General features: G+C 42.6%; 1 protein-coding gene across 1 annotated transcript in view; it reads right to left on the minus strand.

The window, feature by feature from the left end:
• MYO10 (myosin X) overlaps positions 1-18,044 on the minus strand; it is a 196,994-nt gene that overhangs the window by 63,351 nt on the left and 115,599 nt on the right. The window contains exons 5-14 of the mRNA XM_069958144.1: positions 13,378-13,512; positions 12,215-12,339; positions 11,904-11,917; positions 11,725-11,809; positions 10,222-10,325; positions 7,990-8,119; positions 7,617-7,735; positions 5,519-5,665; positions 2,245-2,345; positions 2,046-2,112 (exon numbers count right to left, since the gene is read on the minus strand). Of these exons, the coding sequence (XP_069814245.1) occupies positions 2,046-2,112; positions 2,245-2,345; positions 5,519-5,665; positions 7,617-7,735; positions 7,990-8,119; positions 10,222-10,325; positions 11,725-11,809; positions 11,904-11,917; positions 12,215-12,339; positions 13,378-13,512 (1,027 nt within the window). The remainder of the gene's footprint in view (positions 1-2,045; positions 2,113-2,244; positions 2,346-5,518; positions 5,666-7,616; positions 7,736-7,989; positions 8,120-10,221; positions 10,326-11,724; positions 11,810-11,903; positions 11,918-12,214; positions 12,340-13,377; positions 13,513-18,044) is intronic.

An 18,044-nucleotide genomic window follows, 5' to 3' on the forward strand; every position in this document is an offset into this window, starting at 1 on the left:
GTATCCGGCCGATATCGGCCGCTACGGATGATAATCGTCCTGTGGAATAGAGTGCAACGATCAGCCGACATCGTTCATGTCGGCTGATCGTTGCAGTCGCTTGTTTTTCAACATGTTGAAAAACAAGCGACTGATATAGCAGCGATCTGCTGCCGTCGCTCCGTTGAATAGGAGCGTCGGCAGCAGATGCTGCTATATCCTATGGGCTGCCCGGACGATCTAGCGATCCCCGGGGCAGCCCCCCCGCAGCTCCCCGCCGCCCCTCCCGCACTCACCTGCTTGCTGCCGCCGCGCTGAATAGCGGCGGCAGCGAGCGGGGAACGAGGAGCAAACGAGCGCTGAGAGCGCTCGTTTGCTCCTCTGACGACCAGTGGAATAGGGGCATTAGAATTATCTGGTTCAGGACCTGTGTGCGTTCTGTGCAGCTTCATCGTCACACACAGGTCCTCAACCTCATCTGTGTTTGGAAGCTGGTGCGGTGTTTGCTGGCTCTTGGTGCTGCTGTGACCTGTCAGGACCTTCCTAACAGTGCAGACTGCTGGTGTTCCCCTCCCCCTACCCGACCACCACGCTGCTGCCCTTCTCCTCCTCCTGTTGGCTGGTGTCTGAGGCTGTGGTCTGGTGAGTGCTAATGAGAGGGTCAGGGAGTGATGGGGTAAGGGAGGTCACTGGACCATGTAACAGAGCAGATTCCCCCTGATGCTCTGGACCCAGGTTACCCCCTGCAGCCCCATAAGCCATGTGTTTAGTGTATGTTCCCTCTTCACACTGTGTCATATCCCTGGGGAGGTCAGATTGTGGTTAGTTACCAGGGAATGGAGCCATGAGTTCTTGTGGGACGCTGCTAGTTACACTGCTGCCATGTTTCAGGCACTTGACCATTACATTGTGTGTTCTATATTGCACTACTTTAATAAGAGGGTACAGTATGTCACTCTATTATATTTAGGGGACGTGGTAGGGGGCACAGCATATGGCACTGCTCAGGAGATGAGTTGTGTTTGGCACTATTATAATAAGGGGTATGGTATGTGGCTGCATTGCATTTAGAAGGTCCAACATGTGGCACTCGTCAGGGGGGACTATGTGTGGCAGCATTATGTTCTGGAGGCGCAGCATTTGGCAGTATTATATTCAGTCTGCACAGTGTGTGGCAGTGACTACATCATTACATGGTCGCTTTCTTCCTGAAGCGGAACCTTTTCTGTCCTCAGTTTCAATGTACGTTCCCACTGCAGAATCCACACAGAGACTTAAAGCGGAGTGCACCAGGCGGCCTCCGCTTTAAAGTGACTGTACCACCAGGCCCAGGCAGAAGCACTGGAGGCAGGCCGACCCACCCTTAGTGGGAGGAAACCCTAGCCCCTCTATGATAGGGTTCCATTGATTCTAATGGAGTCACGTCATGGAGGGGCTGGAGTTTCTTCCCACTAAGGGTGGGTTGGCTGCCTCTAGTGCTTCAGCCTGGGCCTGGTGGTACAGTCACTTTAAGTCTCGCCCGTTCTATAGGCTCAATGATATTTGCCGGCAGATTCCAATATCCGCCCAAAGGATGGACATGATTGAATGTACCCTCAGTGTGGCTTTGCTGCTAAGTTCCATTGAAAGGAATGGAGCTGTACTGTAATACTGCACACAACCTGAGGATAGGGGTGGTGCTGTTTATTTTAAGAAAGTAGCTGTGCTTTTCTAATTCTGGAGAACCCCTTTAACTTCATGATGGTTGCCCACATATTCCTTTTTACATGGACGAATGGAAGCAACTACCGATTAATGCCTGCACAGAAGCTGCTGTCAGGTGCTAAACAAGAGGGGGTAGGGGGGGCGCCATTTTAATTTTCGCCTCAGGCAGCAGAAAAGCTAGAATCGGCCCTGGGTGCTGCAGCCAAAAACTGACATCATGCACTTGTTGCATGTGACTGCCGAGGCTGATGATTGGCTTCAGTGTCCCATGTACATTGTCAATAGGGTGTGTTTTAAAAACAAAAAGGAAATGATATTTAAAATTTTTAATCTATCTTTCTCGTACTATTATAAATTCTTACCTTTTCTATCAAGTCCAAGCATTCTCCATTGTCTGTCCAGTTAATGTCCTCCCATACAAGTCCTTCTCTAAAGTAAAGATAAAGGTATAAGCAAAGTGTTACATACCCTTTACATGCATATTACATATTATATTGTGAGATGAGTTCTATATTCTAACTGTATGCTTGTTGCCTATAGTTCAAAAATATTGTATCTTACCTGCTATATTCTAGTTGCTCCAAGGAGAATATGTGCTTGTTGAAATATTCCTGCAGTTTCTCATTTGCATAGTTTATACTAAACTGTTCAAAGCGATTCACCTGAAACAAGAATACAAGTGTGCAGATAAAAAGAATCTACCATGTAGATATATTTAATTTGTACATGCCTTTTTCCTATAATTTCATGTGTGGTGTTTTAGGAGTATATTCACATTTGAACATGGTCCGTTTTACAGTTTCCTTTCACTGCCAAGGACATACTGTATGAATAGTTTGCACCTAGGATATAAGGGCTAGCACTTATTGGTATTGCAGAGAGAAATGTTTCACTTTCTGGTTCTGTACTACTATTAGCAAGGGGCAAATGACATCAGAAGGACATGCTTTAAAAAAGGCTCATGTGGTGTTGGAGCTGAAAATGCAAATGACACAATAAAATTATTATGCGCTTTAAGAAGATGCTATCATACAGATTGCATTAGATTGGATGTGGTACCGCTGTTCCGAACCTTTTTGCATTAGGGGGCATTATTATTATATGGTGGCACAGGGAGCATTTTTATTATATGCAGGCACAGGGGACATTATAACTATAAGCAGTGGCGTAGCTACCATAGAGGCAGGGTAGGCAGTTGGTATGGGGCCCGTGCAGGAGGGTGGCCCAGGGAAAAAGGTAAGAGCGTGTGTCCTTCTGCTTAACCCCTTATGTACTGCAGTGTGTAAGTGACCCAATGTTTACTTACATACTGCAACACAAAAAAGGGTTAACAAGCAGAAGACAAAGAGATTTCTCCTTCACTGCACTGATAACCTCTGACCTCTGTTCTCCAGCTGCTTATTAACCCCTTTACGACAGCGGGCGTATATTTACGCCCTGCGGTCGCCTCGGGAAGTTCAGAGTGGGGCCATGTGGCGAGCCCACTCTAAACCGCCAAGGTCCCGGGTGCGGCATGTAGCCCGGGACCGTGGCTAATAGCGAGCACGGTGCGATCGGCGTGCCCGCTAATCAAGTTTTCAGATGCAGCTGTTAAAGTTGACAGCTGCATCTGAAAACTTACTGCATCCTCATCCCTGGTGTCTAGTGGGGTGGATCGCCCCCCGCGACATAGTCACGGAGGGGCGATCCTTGCTGCCGGAATGGCGCTGATCCCTGCTTGGCACCCGACTGCTTTTGGCTGCAGCAGCCGGAAGCAATCCAGTGCCTATCTCATTGATCTATGCAGTTTAACTATACTGCATAGATCTCAATGAGAGATCAGTGTGCATATACTAGAAGTCCCCCAGGGGGGCTTCTAGTATAAGTGTAAAAAAAATAAATAAAGTGTTATTATTAATAAAAAGCCCCCTCCCCTAATAAAAGTCTGAATCACCCCCCCCTGCTTTCCCCTTGTTATAAATAAAAATAAATAAATAAACATGTTTGGTATTGCTGTGTGCATAATCGCCCAAAATATTAATTTATCAAATTCCTGATCTCGGACAGTAAACTGCGTCAGCGCCAAAAAATTCCAAAGTGCAAAATTGCGCATTTTTGGTCGCATCAAATCCAGAAAAATTGTAATAAAAAACGATCAAAAAGTCATATATGCGCAATCAAGGTACCGATAGAAAGAACACATCATGGCTCAAAAAATGACACCTGACATAGCCCCATAAACCAAAAGATAAAAGTGATATAAGCCTGGGAATAGAGCGATTTTAAGGAACATATATTTGTTAACAATGGTTTGAATTTTTTACAAGCTATCACATAAAATAAAAGTTATGCATGTTACATATCATTGTAATCGTAACAACTTGAGGAACATGTATAACATTTATATCAGTTTTACTTCAGGGCAAACGTCGTAAAAAAAAAAAAAAGAGCTTTTTTTTAAACAATTTCACCACATATTGAATTTTTGGGGGGTTTTGCAGTGTACTTTATGAAAAAATTCCGTCTGTCATTGCAAAGTACAATTAGTGGCGCAAAAAATAAGGGCTCATGTGGGTTTCTAGGTGAAAAAATGCAACTGCTATGGCCTTTTAAGCCCAAGGAGGAAAATAACAGAAGTGCAAAAATGCTAATTGGCTCTGTCCTTAAGGGGATAAAGTATGAAAGGAAAATGTGCAGAGCTCCATGCAGAGATCAGGGGTTATTAGTGCAGCAGTAAAGCGAATATCTCATTGTCTTCTGAGCTTTGGGTCACTTACACACTGCAGTACATAAGGGGTTAATGTATTTAGCCATGAGGGCTCCTAATGGGTCCTTATAGGTAAAAACTGTGGACTGTCATAGCAAGCAGCCATTGGCTCTTTGCTCTGCCAGTAACTTTTGCAGCTGCAGCCAGGATTCTGCCACAATAGATTTAATTTTTTGGCCACATCACAGGGCATACACTATATATATATATATATATATATATATATATATATATATATATATATATGCGCAGTGCTTTGTAGGGATGGTCCGAAACTGCCAAGGTTCGGGTTCATATGAACCCGAACGCTCGGCATCAGATTCCCGCTGTCTGCCCGCTCCGTGGAGTGGGTGCATACAGCGGGAGGACCGCCTGGAAAACTGGGATACAGCCTATGGCTATGGCTGTATCCCAGTTTTCCAGGCGGTCCTCCCGCTGTATCCACCCTCTCCACTGAGCGGGCAGACAGCGGGAATCATTACTGAGAGTTCGGGTTCGTACGAACCCGAACCGGACTCGGTTCGAACCATCCCTAGTGCTTTGTGTTGTGCGTTGGGGCCCCGCGAATCCTAGCTTCACCCCTGATTATAAGGTGGCACGGGGACATTATTACTATATGGAGACACAGTGGTGAGCATTATTACTATATGGGGCACAGGGAGCATTATTACTATATGGAGACACAGTGGGGGCCATTATTATTATATGAGGGCACAGGGAACATTTTTATTATATGGAGACACAGGGGGCATTATTACTACATGGGGCACAGGTGACATATTAACTATATGGGTGCACGGGGGGCGTTTTTACTATATAGGGGCCCCGGGCATTACTACTAGAGGGAGAGTTGGAATTATTACTATATTGGGAAAAAGGGAACATTATTACTGTATGGGGTTTAGATTATGACATCACATTACTTTTATCATACTTATTTAGTAGATAAGTTTGCTCGCATATTGCAAATTGTACAGTGACACAATGGCACTGTGAGCCTTTTGTTATTACTGGTGACATGATACCATTCCAAATCTGAATAAAAAGGGATAAGAACTAATGACAGAATAAAGTGATATATCTACATACCTCAAAATTCTCAAATCCAAAGATGTCTAGAATGCCAATTGATTTGAAATCATCTTTTCCTTTAATCCGACTGTTGATCTTTTTGATTACCCAAGTAAAGCATTGTGAGTAGAGTGCCATTGCCACTGAATCCCTGCTGTCTATTGCCTGGGGTGCCACATAAAACAATATGGGTTAATACAAGGTATGTTATTTCCATCTAAAACACACGACTACAAAATAGTAAGTACATTTAAACTAAAAGGGTCTTCTGGCCAAACTGATGAGTTATGCACATGATGAGTTTTGCATATGATAGCTCATCAGCCACTGATTGGCGTCAGCGCTACACAGTGAATGGAGATTGCCTCTGTTCATTGTGTAGCAGTGGCGATGTGTAACTTCAGCTCAGGTGTCATTCAAGTGAACAGGAGCTGAGCTGCAGTAACAGGGAAACCAATATGTAATATGTATAGTCACACAGGTGCAAGACAGACTGACATAACACACCTTGTCTACTAGAAGTAGATGTGAAACTACAAACATTTTTTTAAGAGAAACATATTGTATATATGATTGAGTCCTTGAGGTATCTCTTTAAATATCTTGATGCCAAAGGAATAGTTTTCTAGACGATACTCCTAAAGGAGAAGTCCGGGAAAGTGCCAGGAGAGGTGAAGATGAAAACTTGAACATGCACTTACCTCCCTGGCTCCAGCATTGGTGCCCGCATACCCCCTGCTCCAGTCCCCAGCTGCTTTCTGGTTTGAGGGAGGATGTGACGTTCCAGGCCCCCTTAGTCAGTCAGTCACAGAGGCGGGACTCCGCTACAGCAGCACACTGGCTGGGCGGGCCTGGAATACCATGCCCCCTCTCAATCCAGGAAGCGACTGGGGATTGGAGCGGGGGTATGCAGGCACAAGTGCATGTTATTGTTTTTAACCCCCCCCCCCCCCCTTTCCCGCACTTTTGAAAAAAATCTCTCTGCCCGGACTTCTCCTTTAATGATGATTTAAGGCTCTGTCTGCACCACCAGAGAAATAGAAACCACAAATCAACAAACAAATCAGGTTCATCCTTGGGCTTTTTACTGCTAGTGATAAATAAAACTCTACATCAAGCTGGATCCAACTTTCTCAATGATCAGCTGCAGGATTGAAGCCTTGTCATGCACCAGTTTTTTAAAATTTTCAACTTAAGGCTTTGTCCACACACTAGGTTTTAGTAAAACAACGGCCGTTGCTGCAGCTTTGCAACAATGGCCATTGTTAACTAACATTGCGTGATGACACTGAAGTATATAGAACACCGGCCATGATGTATACACTCTGTATACACTACGGTTGGTGTTCTGTGCCACAGCACAAAAAACGTACACGTCTATTTTGTGCAGCCGCTATTCAGTGAACAGCAGCTGCACAAAATAGGCTGTGCATACAATGTAAAGTACAGCTCCTGGCCGTAATTTACATTTTACACACAGCTGACTGGAAACAGCTAACAGCTTTTGCACACTCTGATCTATTTTTGGTGCATTGTCAAATGCCAAGATTAGGGATAGTCCGAACCTGCCGAGGTTCGGGTTCGTATGAACCCGAACGCTCGGCAGCAGATCCCCGCTGTCTGCCCGCTCCGTGGAGCGGGCGGATACAGCGGCAAGAACGCCTGGAAAACTGGGATACAGCCTATGGCTATGGCTGTATCCCAGTTTTCCAGGCGGTCCTCCTGCTAGATCCGCCCGCTCCACGGAGCGGGCAGACAGCAGGAATCATTACCGAGGGTTCGGGTTCGTACGAACCCGAACCGAACTCGGTTCGGACCATCCCTAGCCAAGATGTTCCCAAATCGTGACACTTTAACAAAATTTCTTGTGTTTTTTTTTGTTCTCTATTACAGCATAGGGGCATAGCACAGACAAAGTTTTAAAACTGATTCCTGTGACACATTTTTGGCACAAATGTTGGAGCAAATTACATCTCGGTGTAAAGAAACCCAATGAAACCATAGAACACATGATAATGACCCATACTAATCAACAAACGTGCTTCAAAATAGTAAATACAGCATGATATTATGCACACACAGATTACCAAAATATACTGACAGTTCATGAACTTACTTGCTGTATGCTGAGCGGAGTAGAAATCTCCTCTCCCCTGAGGATCATGGATCTGTGTGTCAGTGCTTCTGTTAGTTGCTCAGGGTCCAGCCCCAGCAAATCTGCAGTTCGCCCTAGTGCTATTAATAATATGATATCATTTTATTATGTTATTATAAATATCATGTTATCAGGTCATATGATTTGCTGGGCTCTGCTTCTCTCCAGGCCCCCTCTATATAATACACCTCCAGACCAGACCAGAGGTCAGAGATTTTATAATACATGAACACTTCTGATAAAAAAAAGTCAAATGAGCTGAATATTCTCACCCACATATAAACATGTTTCATTACGGTATTACCAGATACCACATACACTGAATAGTTCTTACCTGTCTTTGTAGAGATCTGTGCCCCACCAGCAGTTATAAACTCTATGTTTCCCAGGTGCAAAATCCCAGCAAGCAATCTCAAAACTTCACGGACATCTTCAGAAGTAAACTTCATGATTTCCATAGCAGTCTGCAAAACATTAGCAACGTTAGGGCATGTTCATACAGGGGAAACCATCCAGGACTGGCATTCACCAACCATAGGTCCACAAAATTTGGATCACCTAGCCGGAGCCCACCCGCCACCTGGCATGGATCACCCACCACCCAGCACAGAAATGACTGTCATTGCATCTACTACTCACCCATTCCCTTGTGCTGACCGTCTTACACACTCACCGGAAGTGGCCTGGACTACATTGCTGGGAAAAGAAGACAGCGTAGTCCCGGCCACTTCTGGTGAACATGAAGCCGATCAGCACGGGGCAGTAGGTGAGTAGTAGATTGATGACAGGAGCGCACATCATGCTCTCCTGTCATCTCTGCTGCCAGGTGGTGGTGGGGTGATCCGTGCCGCGATCCGCACTAGGATCATGTGAATGGCTGCATTCACTTTAATGGTCTTTAAAATTGCCTGTGGTTGCGGATCCACAACCACGGACAATTTTACCGGACGTGCAAATGCAGCCTTAGCATTTACCACACCTGTTGTTGGATCTAGGAATCAGGTGTCCCACATCAGAATCTCACTCTTAGCAAATTACGTGGAACATAAGGCTAGATGGGATGTTTGTCCCAATAAGTATCTAGTGCAGGGATGGGGAACCTTCAGACCCCAACTGTTGCAAAACTATTATCATTTCTGGCTTTTGCAGTCCAGGCATAATGGCAATTGTAGTTTTACAACAGCTAGATGGTTGTGGGTTTTCCATTCCTATTTTTGAGACCAAAACTTTATCACTACCCATAGAACAATGGACTGGCATTTAGGCAACTGTTAAACCCATAATGAGAGCTATGACCTAAAATGTCCACCAGGAAGAGTGTTCTGAAAATAAGTATAGAGGTTGTCTGGTTATCCATCCTTCTTTGTTATCTTCATATAGTGGAAAAAAGTTTCAACCGACTGAGGATTATACTCAGCTTGTACAATGCAAACTCTTGCAGACTATGGTTCCTTTTTACCATACTGAACAGTGTAAACTAATGCAAAACAAGGCTTATTTTCACTTTGGGGTTTTGCAATGTGTGATGTTGAAATGTAAGATACTATGTACAGAATATAGATAGATAACGTGTACAAACATCTGAAGCATGTTATTAGAAAACCACATCAGACAGAAATGTCTCTCAATGTCTAGTGGTATCCCTTATATGCTTAGTTTACAGATTCTTCAATATTTTCCATTCTAAAGCAATAAGGTAAGCATGTACAGAACACATGGTATACATTTTCTAGGTAAACACATGAGGCAATGGCATTGGGAAGCAACATAAACACAATGTTTTTGATCAATTCAAATTCAGAAGCCATGGGGCTGATTTGAGAAGGTCAGATTGGAAATATGGGCAGTAATGTTACAACTTCACTGTTATGAAGTATCCAGGAAAAGTGCAGCCTAAACAACATTGTAAGATGTCACTAACACAGTGTCCACAACTTTAAGGCTATGTTCACACTATGTAAAAGTACGGCCGTTGTTGTTATAGGCAACAATGGCCGTACTTTTTGCGGGGTTGAAAAATGCCTTATTTTGCGGGCCCGCAAGTAACTGACATGTCAGTTTTCTGCGGCCGCAATTCAATGAATTGTGGTCGTAGGAAACCCTGTCAGTTCACACAGTGAAGCGAGCGGCTCCGGCATCAGAGCTCTGCGGCCGGAAAGATCATCCGGGCAGAGACCGGCCGTTCGTGACCCGTCCGGGGTCACAGAACGGCCGGTCCCTTACGTTGTGTGAACATAGCCTTATAAAGTATGATTACTGAAAATTGTGTTGAAAGATGAGGACACTGGCACAATGTACAATAGCAGAGCTAAACTAAGCAAGGAGGCATGTGCTTTGACACATGAGTAACAACAATGGATAACATTTATCTCTGATTGTTAACTATTTTCATTGTGTTTCATACAAATATAAATACAAATACGTATTGGTGGAGATTGGCACTTTTGCCTTTTGTCAGTAGTAACCTGAGGTTTTCTAACTTCCCTGGTTGCCTTCATTATCGGTAGATGTCTAAATGAAGCCGTTGTAACCGCATGGTGTATAGACATGTGAAATAGTAACTCACCTTCACTTCTTTAAAGGTCTCCTTGTCACTTATGGTTTCATCTCTAATACATCCTGACTGATTTAAGTAGTGGTATTTCTCTGGTTGCAATAAATAAAAAGCCTCTGTGGAAGAAAATGAAAAGTTATAAAGGGGTAATAGACAATCAGCAAAAATTCAGCATCAGAAAAAAATCAAACCGTTCAACAAGTGATTAAAAGTCCAGTAGTGGTAGCAGTATTGCAGCAGCATTTAACTACAGTTCCCCATTAACATCAATAGGAACTCGATACGTATGGGCCATTGTTGATGGTATTTGCCAATGTCATCTATCTAGGCACAAATCGTTAGCAAAGTTACTTCTCTTTAAGAGAAATCTCATAGACTTATCCAATAGCCCCATTGTTACAAACACAGCACAAATCTTCTCCAGTCAGTGCTTGGTAATCTGCATGGTAAAGGCTTTGTCAGATGTTTCTTATTATTATGTAGCACTGTATATAGAAACGAATGTATTACTTCCTGTGCTTTGCTACTCTGTGCTGATACTTGATTTTTGAATGATGACAGAGAGGAAGAAAAACAGACTACCTGTCTGCTGGAGAAAGGAGTATGATCTGTCTCACAGGCTGCAGTCACATGATCAGAGAAGTGCGGTCTCACTCACAGGCTGCAGTCACATGATCAGAGGAGCACAGTCTGTTTTGTAGACTGCAGTCACATTATTAGAGGTGCAGGGTCTTTCTCACAGATTGCAGTCCCATATTTTTAGTCAATGTGAACCCTTTGCAGATATAGTTTGGGTCAACATAGCCTTATAGTGACCAGTCAACCAAACCTCAACCTATGTATTTCATCATGGCTCCACAACATGTGGTGCTTTACCAAGAGTTTGATCTCCACTTGGTGAAAAAATGTCTCCCTTTGAACCACCAAGTCAACCAGCAAAAAATGTAAATGCATAAAAATGTAAAAATAATATGCAAAACTAGTACAGGGGTAAATTCACACGGATGGATCTGTAGCGGATTTAACTCTGCAAATTCGTAGCTAAATCCGCAGCGGATCCATCCCCTGTGAATTCCATTATGATTACATACTCGCATGTATGTAAGCCCCAGCCCCATTAACCCCCGTCGCCCCTGATGATACATTACCGGCAGCACGATCCGGACGCATCTGAGACTCCCGGCTCCTGAAGGTCCCGCGCAGCCAATCAGTGACTGCAGCGGGGCCGTGCACTGATTTCCGCGGGACCTCTCGGAGCCTCAGACATGTCCGGATCGTGCTGCCGGTAATGTATCTTCCGGAGTGGCGGGGGTTAATGGGGCCGCCCCTTACATACTGGCAGCGGGAGGGCAATCCCGCTGCGAGTATGTAATCATATTGGAATTCACAGGGGATGGAACTTCTGCAGATTTAGCTGCAAATTCGCAGTGTTAAATCCGCTGTGGATCCGCTGTGTGAATTTACCCTAAAACATCAAGGCCATTTCACTAAGCCAAATAATAATATGCACAATACCTCTCTCCTCCTTCCCTGCTCCCTCCAGCAGTGCATAAAATATGTGGTAATTCCTCTCCTCTGGGTTCTGCCGCACTACACGATTCTACAAGAAAGTAAAAGAAGTCAGAATTAATTCACTATTACTCAACACATGTGGCATGAGAAAATAATGCAATAAATAGAAACATCCTACTAACCTTTTCTAATAAATCTTCATTACGGGAATACAGAAGTTAAGGAGTCATAACTCATACATACATCTATCTGCGTAAATACATTAAAATGACTGAAAAGAACATGTACTTCAAGACAAGAGAGCTGACATCCTGACACACGAAACATTTCCAATTATCATATTATTATTAATCCATGCAATGATGACTATTTCCCTGTTGTTTCAGGTGATAAGTGACATCTATTTAGAGGAAATTATGGGTAATTAGTACTTGACAACAGAATAAGTAGAAATGAGTTTAAAAGGTGCCATTATGCTGCTGAGAAAGGATACAGTCTACAATACGTCCTCCCTGAATGTGTCCTTTTTGACATATTTGCAGTTGAATGAACTTTCCAAAACGGCTTGAGTTATTATTGTAAACAGTCTTCGCGTTCCCAAAGGCTTCCATGATTGGACTATGAGACACAAAGAAAAGAAATTTATTTCATACCGCATCCAAAGAGATTGCTATACTGCTAACTAAAAATACTGTGCAATGCCTATTTAATGAATCTGCCTGCGCATGCATCATATATTACACAATAACTCCCTCTACTGACTATAAATCTATTTTTAGAGTTGAATTTGACATATAGTGGTATTTCAAAAACCTGCACCATAGGTCAATTTCTTCAGCATGTGGAGGGGATTTGCAGGGAGATCAGGAGGCTTCTTAACATCACTTATTAATATGCAGATAAAAAGTAACTGGGCCTCAATTACTAACAATGCGCCAATGCGTCAAAGATATGCTATCCTCTGTGTCTGTTATTTCCTCTCAAATTCATTAATGTGACGCATGTTCTTAGTTAATCTGGAAAGTTTTTCACAAGACAAAACTAAAACCCAACCATCCCGCCACACTAGAAGTGGCTGGTTTTAAGAATAGAAAACTAGTAAAAAAAAATCACGGTTTGCTTAATAATTCTATCGGTTGTGCTGGGTTTTATGGGAAACACCTACTACACGTCCACTTGGCAGGTTTTTTTTTTTATAAAAATTATGGGTTTGTCGGGTTTTTGGAAAAATTGTATCGCACACCTTTAGTAAATATGTCAGAACACTAAATGGACAGGGAGAATGGGCAAAAACCTGACAATCTGCTGCCGGGAACACGTTAGTAAATCAGCCCCATTGTTATGATATACGCTATACTACCCTCTATGACTGCTGTAAATACAACAATGTTCTGTGTTCACAAGCCACACCACAGAAGGCATTGCTTCCCTTACGGCTCAATAGATCCATCGACTCCATCTGACCTTCAAATAATTATAGTGTTACAACAATTGTGTCCCACAGAAGTCAGTGGCCATCTACAATAGCAGGTCAATAGCAATTTTCTTTGACTTCTTTAAGAGGCATGATTGTTATACATGGTGTAAGTCAATGGATAGGTCCACATGCACATATATATTTTAGGCCTTTAAGTCTTTACTAAGTGTGACTACTACCTGCTCTCCAGAATTGCTTGTTCCACGCTTGCCGTCTTTTCTTTTGAAGAAATTTCCAAAGAATGTTGGCTCATTGCAGATAAGTACTTTAAAATGAGCTTTGTGCTTTCTGTTTTGCCGGCTCCACTTTCACCACTGAAATCAATAATAAACATACAGAAATCACGTATGTATGTACAGTATATGTATTGCATGACTGCAACATTTTAAATATACTTGAGCCCGGGGAAATTCTACTAAGTCTAAAGAATGGCTTACCATGATTTTATCTGTTTGTCTAAAGGCCCATTTATCCAGGCCAATTATTGGTCATGCGTTCCTAAAAAGCTTATTTCCGATAATTGGCTGGTGTAAAGGGTCATGTTAGTATCTGATGGAATACAGAAGAGCTAAAACTCAGAAACCTTCACATGCACATGTCCTTTGAAGACCCAAAGAAATAATCAATTTATTTAAATAAATTTAGCACAACATATTGCAACATAAGTTTGCAATTTACATTCATTTTTTTTATTTATTTATCATGGAAAACACGGCACTTCCTGTGTTCTGTGTTTTTTTTTTCAAAGAGTCTAAACACATGAGGTCCTGTGTATCCCAGACCATCTGAGCGCTCACAGAGAAGGCAGTCATGTTACTGATGGACACATTGAGCTGTGACTCTCTGAACTGGCTGGGACTTCATGTGTTTAGTCACTTTTTTCAACCAGCAAAAGGCTTAAAATTTGCCTTCAGTAGACTGGACCTGGATTTCTGGTAAGTATAACTTTGTTTTACAGCATGACAAAAAAAAAAAAAAAAGAATGTAAATTACAAACTTGCTTTATATCACATATACTGTTGATTTAGATTTTGAAAGTTATAACAGTGTCACCTTAAGCATTGTAATTATAAACTGGATAAGTATCTTGTAAAGGAATGATCTACTAATAGAACAAGGAAACTGCATAACTGGCTATGTAATTTAGTAATGTGTAACTATAATCAGGTTTGGACAGCCTAATGGTGCGTTTACACAGGCAGATTTATCTCACAGATTTTGGAAGCCAAAGCCAGGCTTTGGTCTGTTCCTGGCTTTGGCTTAAAAAATCTTTCAGATAAATCTGCCTGTGTAAACGCACCATTAGTCAATCAAGCCTTGTGGTCATAAATAATCTCTTACTAAAAGCCCAGTGTCGTGTAGCATGACTCCAGAAGACAGATTACAAAGTAAAAGTAAAACAATATTTTTTTCCTTTCCTTCAACTACTGCAGTTTTATGATGAAATGACTGTAAAGCCTGGACTATATGGAGTTTTTCTGTAGTGCTACCGATTGATAAGCTGTAGTGCACCAGATTGCATACAACACTACGTATGGCCTGCAGCTGTAGTCTGATCTTATGTTACTCATTAAGGGTCCCTTCACACTGTGGCAGGGAAGCACACTGATTGGTTGAGCAGGTTGTCTAGCCGCTGGGAGCCCCCGAAGCAAGCCGGAGTGCGGACCCGGGGTTAAGGGGACTGCCTTTTACACACTCGTAGCAGGATGACAATTCTGCTGTGAGTATGTAATCCTACTGAAAGTGACAGGAGGGGAATTGCAGCAGATTTCGCTGCGAACTCGCAGCGTGAAATCCGCTGTGATTCTGTTATGTGTGGACTCACCCTAAAGCTACAAACTGTCTCAGTGAAGCCTTAGCTTAAAGCAGTGTATCCACATTTGTGCTCAGAATGTAATCACACCTGCATTTCTTCACCAATAGCCATGTGATGTTGGAAAGATAACCACAACATCATGGCTATTGGTGAAGAATAGGGGGGTGCTTTTGGCTGCATTCGTGATCGCAGATATGGGAACATGGCCTTAGACATGAGAACAGATGACAATTTGTTAATCAGAATTTATACAAAAAATTCTGCAGGGCTTCTGAGGCTTTTAAATATGGGGGATTGGTGGAGAGTTGTTGTCTTATAGTGATCTTTATCGTTCTGGCTGATAATTGTTTAGTGTAATGCTAAGTTTACACGGGACGATTATTGGCCCGATCGTACGATTAACGATTTCGAAGTAACAATTTTTTTTTTATAACGATCAGCGTTTAGACTGTACGATATATCGTACAGAAAATTCGTTTTGCGATCGCTTAAGCCTATCTCACACATTGAGAAAATCAGTGAACGACTGTTTACACGGAACGATCGGCGAATTTTTTGCGAGCGACGAATGACGATTTAAAAACCTGTTAAAAGATCAAAATGAACGATTTTAGATCATTCGCCGCGTTTACACGTACGATTATCGTTCGAATTCGATCGTTATCACGAAAATTCGCCCGATAATCGCTCCGTGTAAACCCAGCATTAGGGTGTGTTTACACGGAAAGATTTATCTGACAGATTTTGGAAGCCAAAGCCAGGAATGGATTTGAAAAGAGGATAGATCCCAGTCTTTCCTTTATGACCTGATCCCTGTTTATAGTCTGCTCCTGGTTTTGGCTTCAAAGATCTGTCAGATAAATCTGTCTGTGTAAACACACCATTAGGTTCCATTTACACAGAAAGATTATCTGACAGATTATCTGCCAAAGATTTAAAGCCAAAGCCAGAAACAGACTATACACAAAGATCATAAAGAAAAGCCTGAGATTTCTCCTCTTTTCAAATCCATTCCTGGCTTTGGCTTCAAATGTTTGGCAGATAATCTGTCAGATAATCTTACTGTGTAAATGGACCCTAAGGCTATGTTTACACAACATATCTTTTTGTAAAAGTGCGGCCGTTGTTGTAACTGGCAACAACGGCTGTACTTTGTACAAAAGGAAACGCTGCCTTATCTTCTATAGGATCCCGGCCGGAGTGTATACACATAGTATACGCTCCGGCCAGGATCTCTTGCGGCACAGCAAACAACATGTCCGTTTTCTGCGTCCACTATTCAGTGAATAGCAGCCGCAGAAAACCATGTCAGTGCACACTGTGGAGCGAGCGGATCCGGCCGCTCGCTCCATAGTGTGCTCTAGGGAGTTCTGATGCGGGATGATCTTTTCAGAGACCGGCCGTTCCGTGACCCGACCAGGTCACGGAATGGCCGGTCTCAAACTGGCCTAATAGTTCATGTTTATGATTAGCTGAAATGCACAATGTTAGTCAATTGTTGTTTCAAAGCATGAACCAAAATAACAATCCCGATAGTGACGGTCTGGTGGCTATAGGAGCTGTAGCAGCAGGCCGCCGCTCTCTTTTATGGGCCACCTGGATGGTCTAAAGATAAGGAGCAAGTGAGTGCTGACCTGACAGGTTGGTGCGTGCTTGCTCCTAAATGCTCCTCCTTGCTTGCTCACTGCACATTGCTACTTATCTAGCATACAGAGTACTTCAAGAGGACCTGTCAGCTCTCCTGATATATCTGTTTTAATAACAGCTATTCCCTGAACATTTATCAATCAATTGATACCTGATTGTTACCAGTTGGGGATGTGACCCAACACGGTTTCATATTGTCCCATTATTGTTGATTAATGTGATATATTGTGATTTTATTTTTGCAAAAAAAATTTTTTTTTAAATATACACAGATCAGCCATAACTTAAAAACCATCAGCCTAAACATAGTAGGTCTCCCTTGTGATGCCGAAATGGCTCCTCAAAATCCCTGAAGATGTTAGCAGTAGATCCATTAAAGGGCCAGAGACCCTGATTACAATGATGTTTCATTTGCATGTTCTCATGAAGTCAATGTTATAAGATAAGTATTTATGTCTAGCATACCAGACAAGCATACAGACGCTGCCCCTACACTTGGTTGCTGGTTGACAACTGTCTGTTTATACACAGTACAGGCAGAGAACTGTCAATCAGCAGATGGAGTAAGTGGCAGCTCATGAATATTTGTTGGACAGAAGTCAGCATAGGTCCTCTATCTAGTGTGTGGAAACACAGCCCCATACACAGCGAGCTGCAATGCACTGTGTGTCTCAACACCTTGCTCTCATAGCCAGCATTAACTTCTCAGCAGTTACAGCTCATCTGTGGGATTGGAGCAGACAGGTTAGTCTTTACTACCCTTGGGCACCCATTGCCCTTTTGTTGGTTCACTGGTTATGTTTTAAGGAACATCCCACAAAACTGATCATTTTCTAGATGCTCTTCTTACACAGTTATCTAATAATCTCATCTCAATAATCTTGTCCTTGCTCAGAAACTTTATGCTTGGCCAGTTATTGCTTTCAGAAACTCTAAAACCTGACCAATATATCCCATTCCTTGAGAAAAGCCATTGTAACAGGATCACTTCAATCACTTCACCTGTCAAAGGTTGTTTATGTTATAGTTTTTACGTAAATTTTTGTGTGAAAATCTCTTTGTTCAGTAGGAACATGCTGGTACATAATTTTTTATCCCCTAATACATATTTTTCAGCATGAGGCTGCGTTCACACGTACCACTGCGAGAACGAGGAGCCACATATCACAGCAGATTTCGCTGCCAGACTCCTAGCGTGGAATCTGCTGCTAATGTGGTACGTGTGAACGCAGCCTGAAGATGACATTGCTGAAAGAAAAAAAAAATATTTAGTAGTTTAATATTTATTTGCTGCTAGTTACTGCTGTTTTCTTCCACAGATGCTATAAAGCATATTAGCCACAAGGGGGAGATGTAAACCCAATTTACAGTAACTCATCTCAG

The sequence above is a fragment of the Dendropsophus ebraccatus genome, chromosome 2, assembly GCF_027789765.1.
Source record: "Dendropsophus ebraccatus isolate aDenEbr1 chromosome 2, aDenEbr1.pat, whole genome shotgun sequence".
Classification (NCBI taxonomy): Eukaryota; Metazoa; Chordata; class Amphibia; order Anura; family Hylidae; genus Dendropsophus; species Dendropsophus ebraccatus.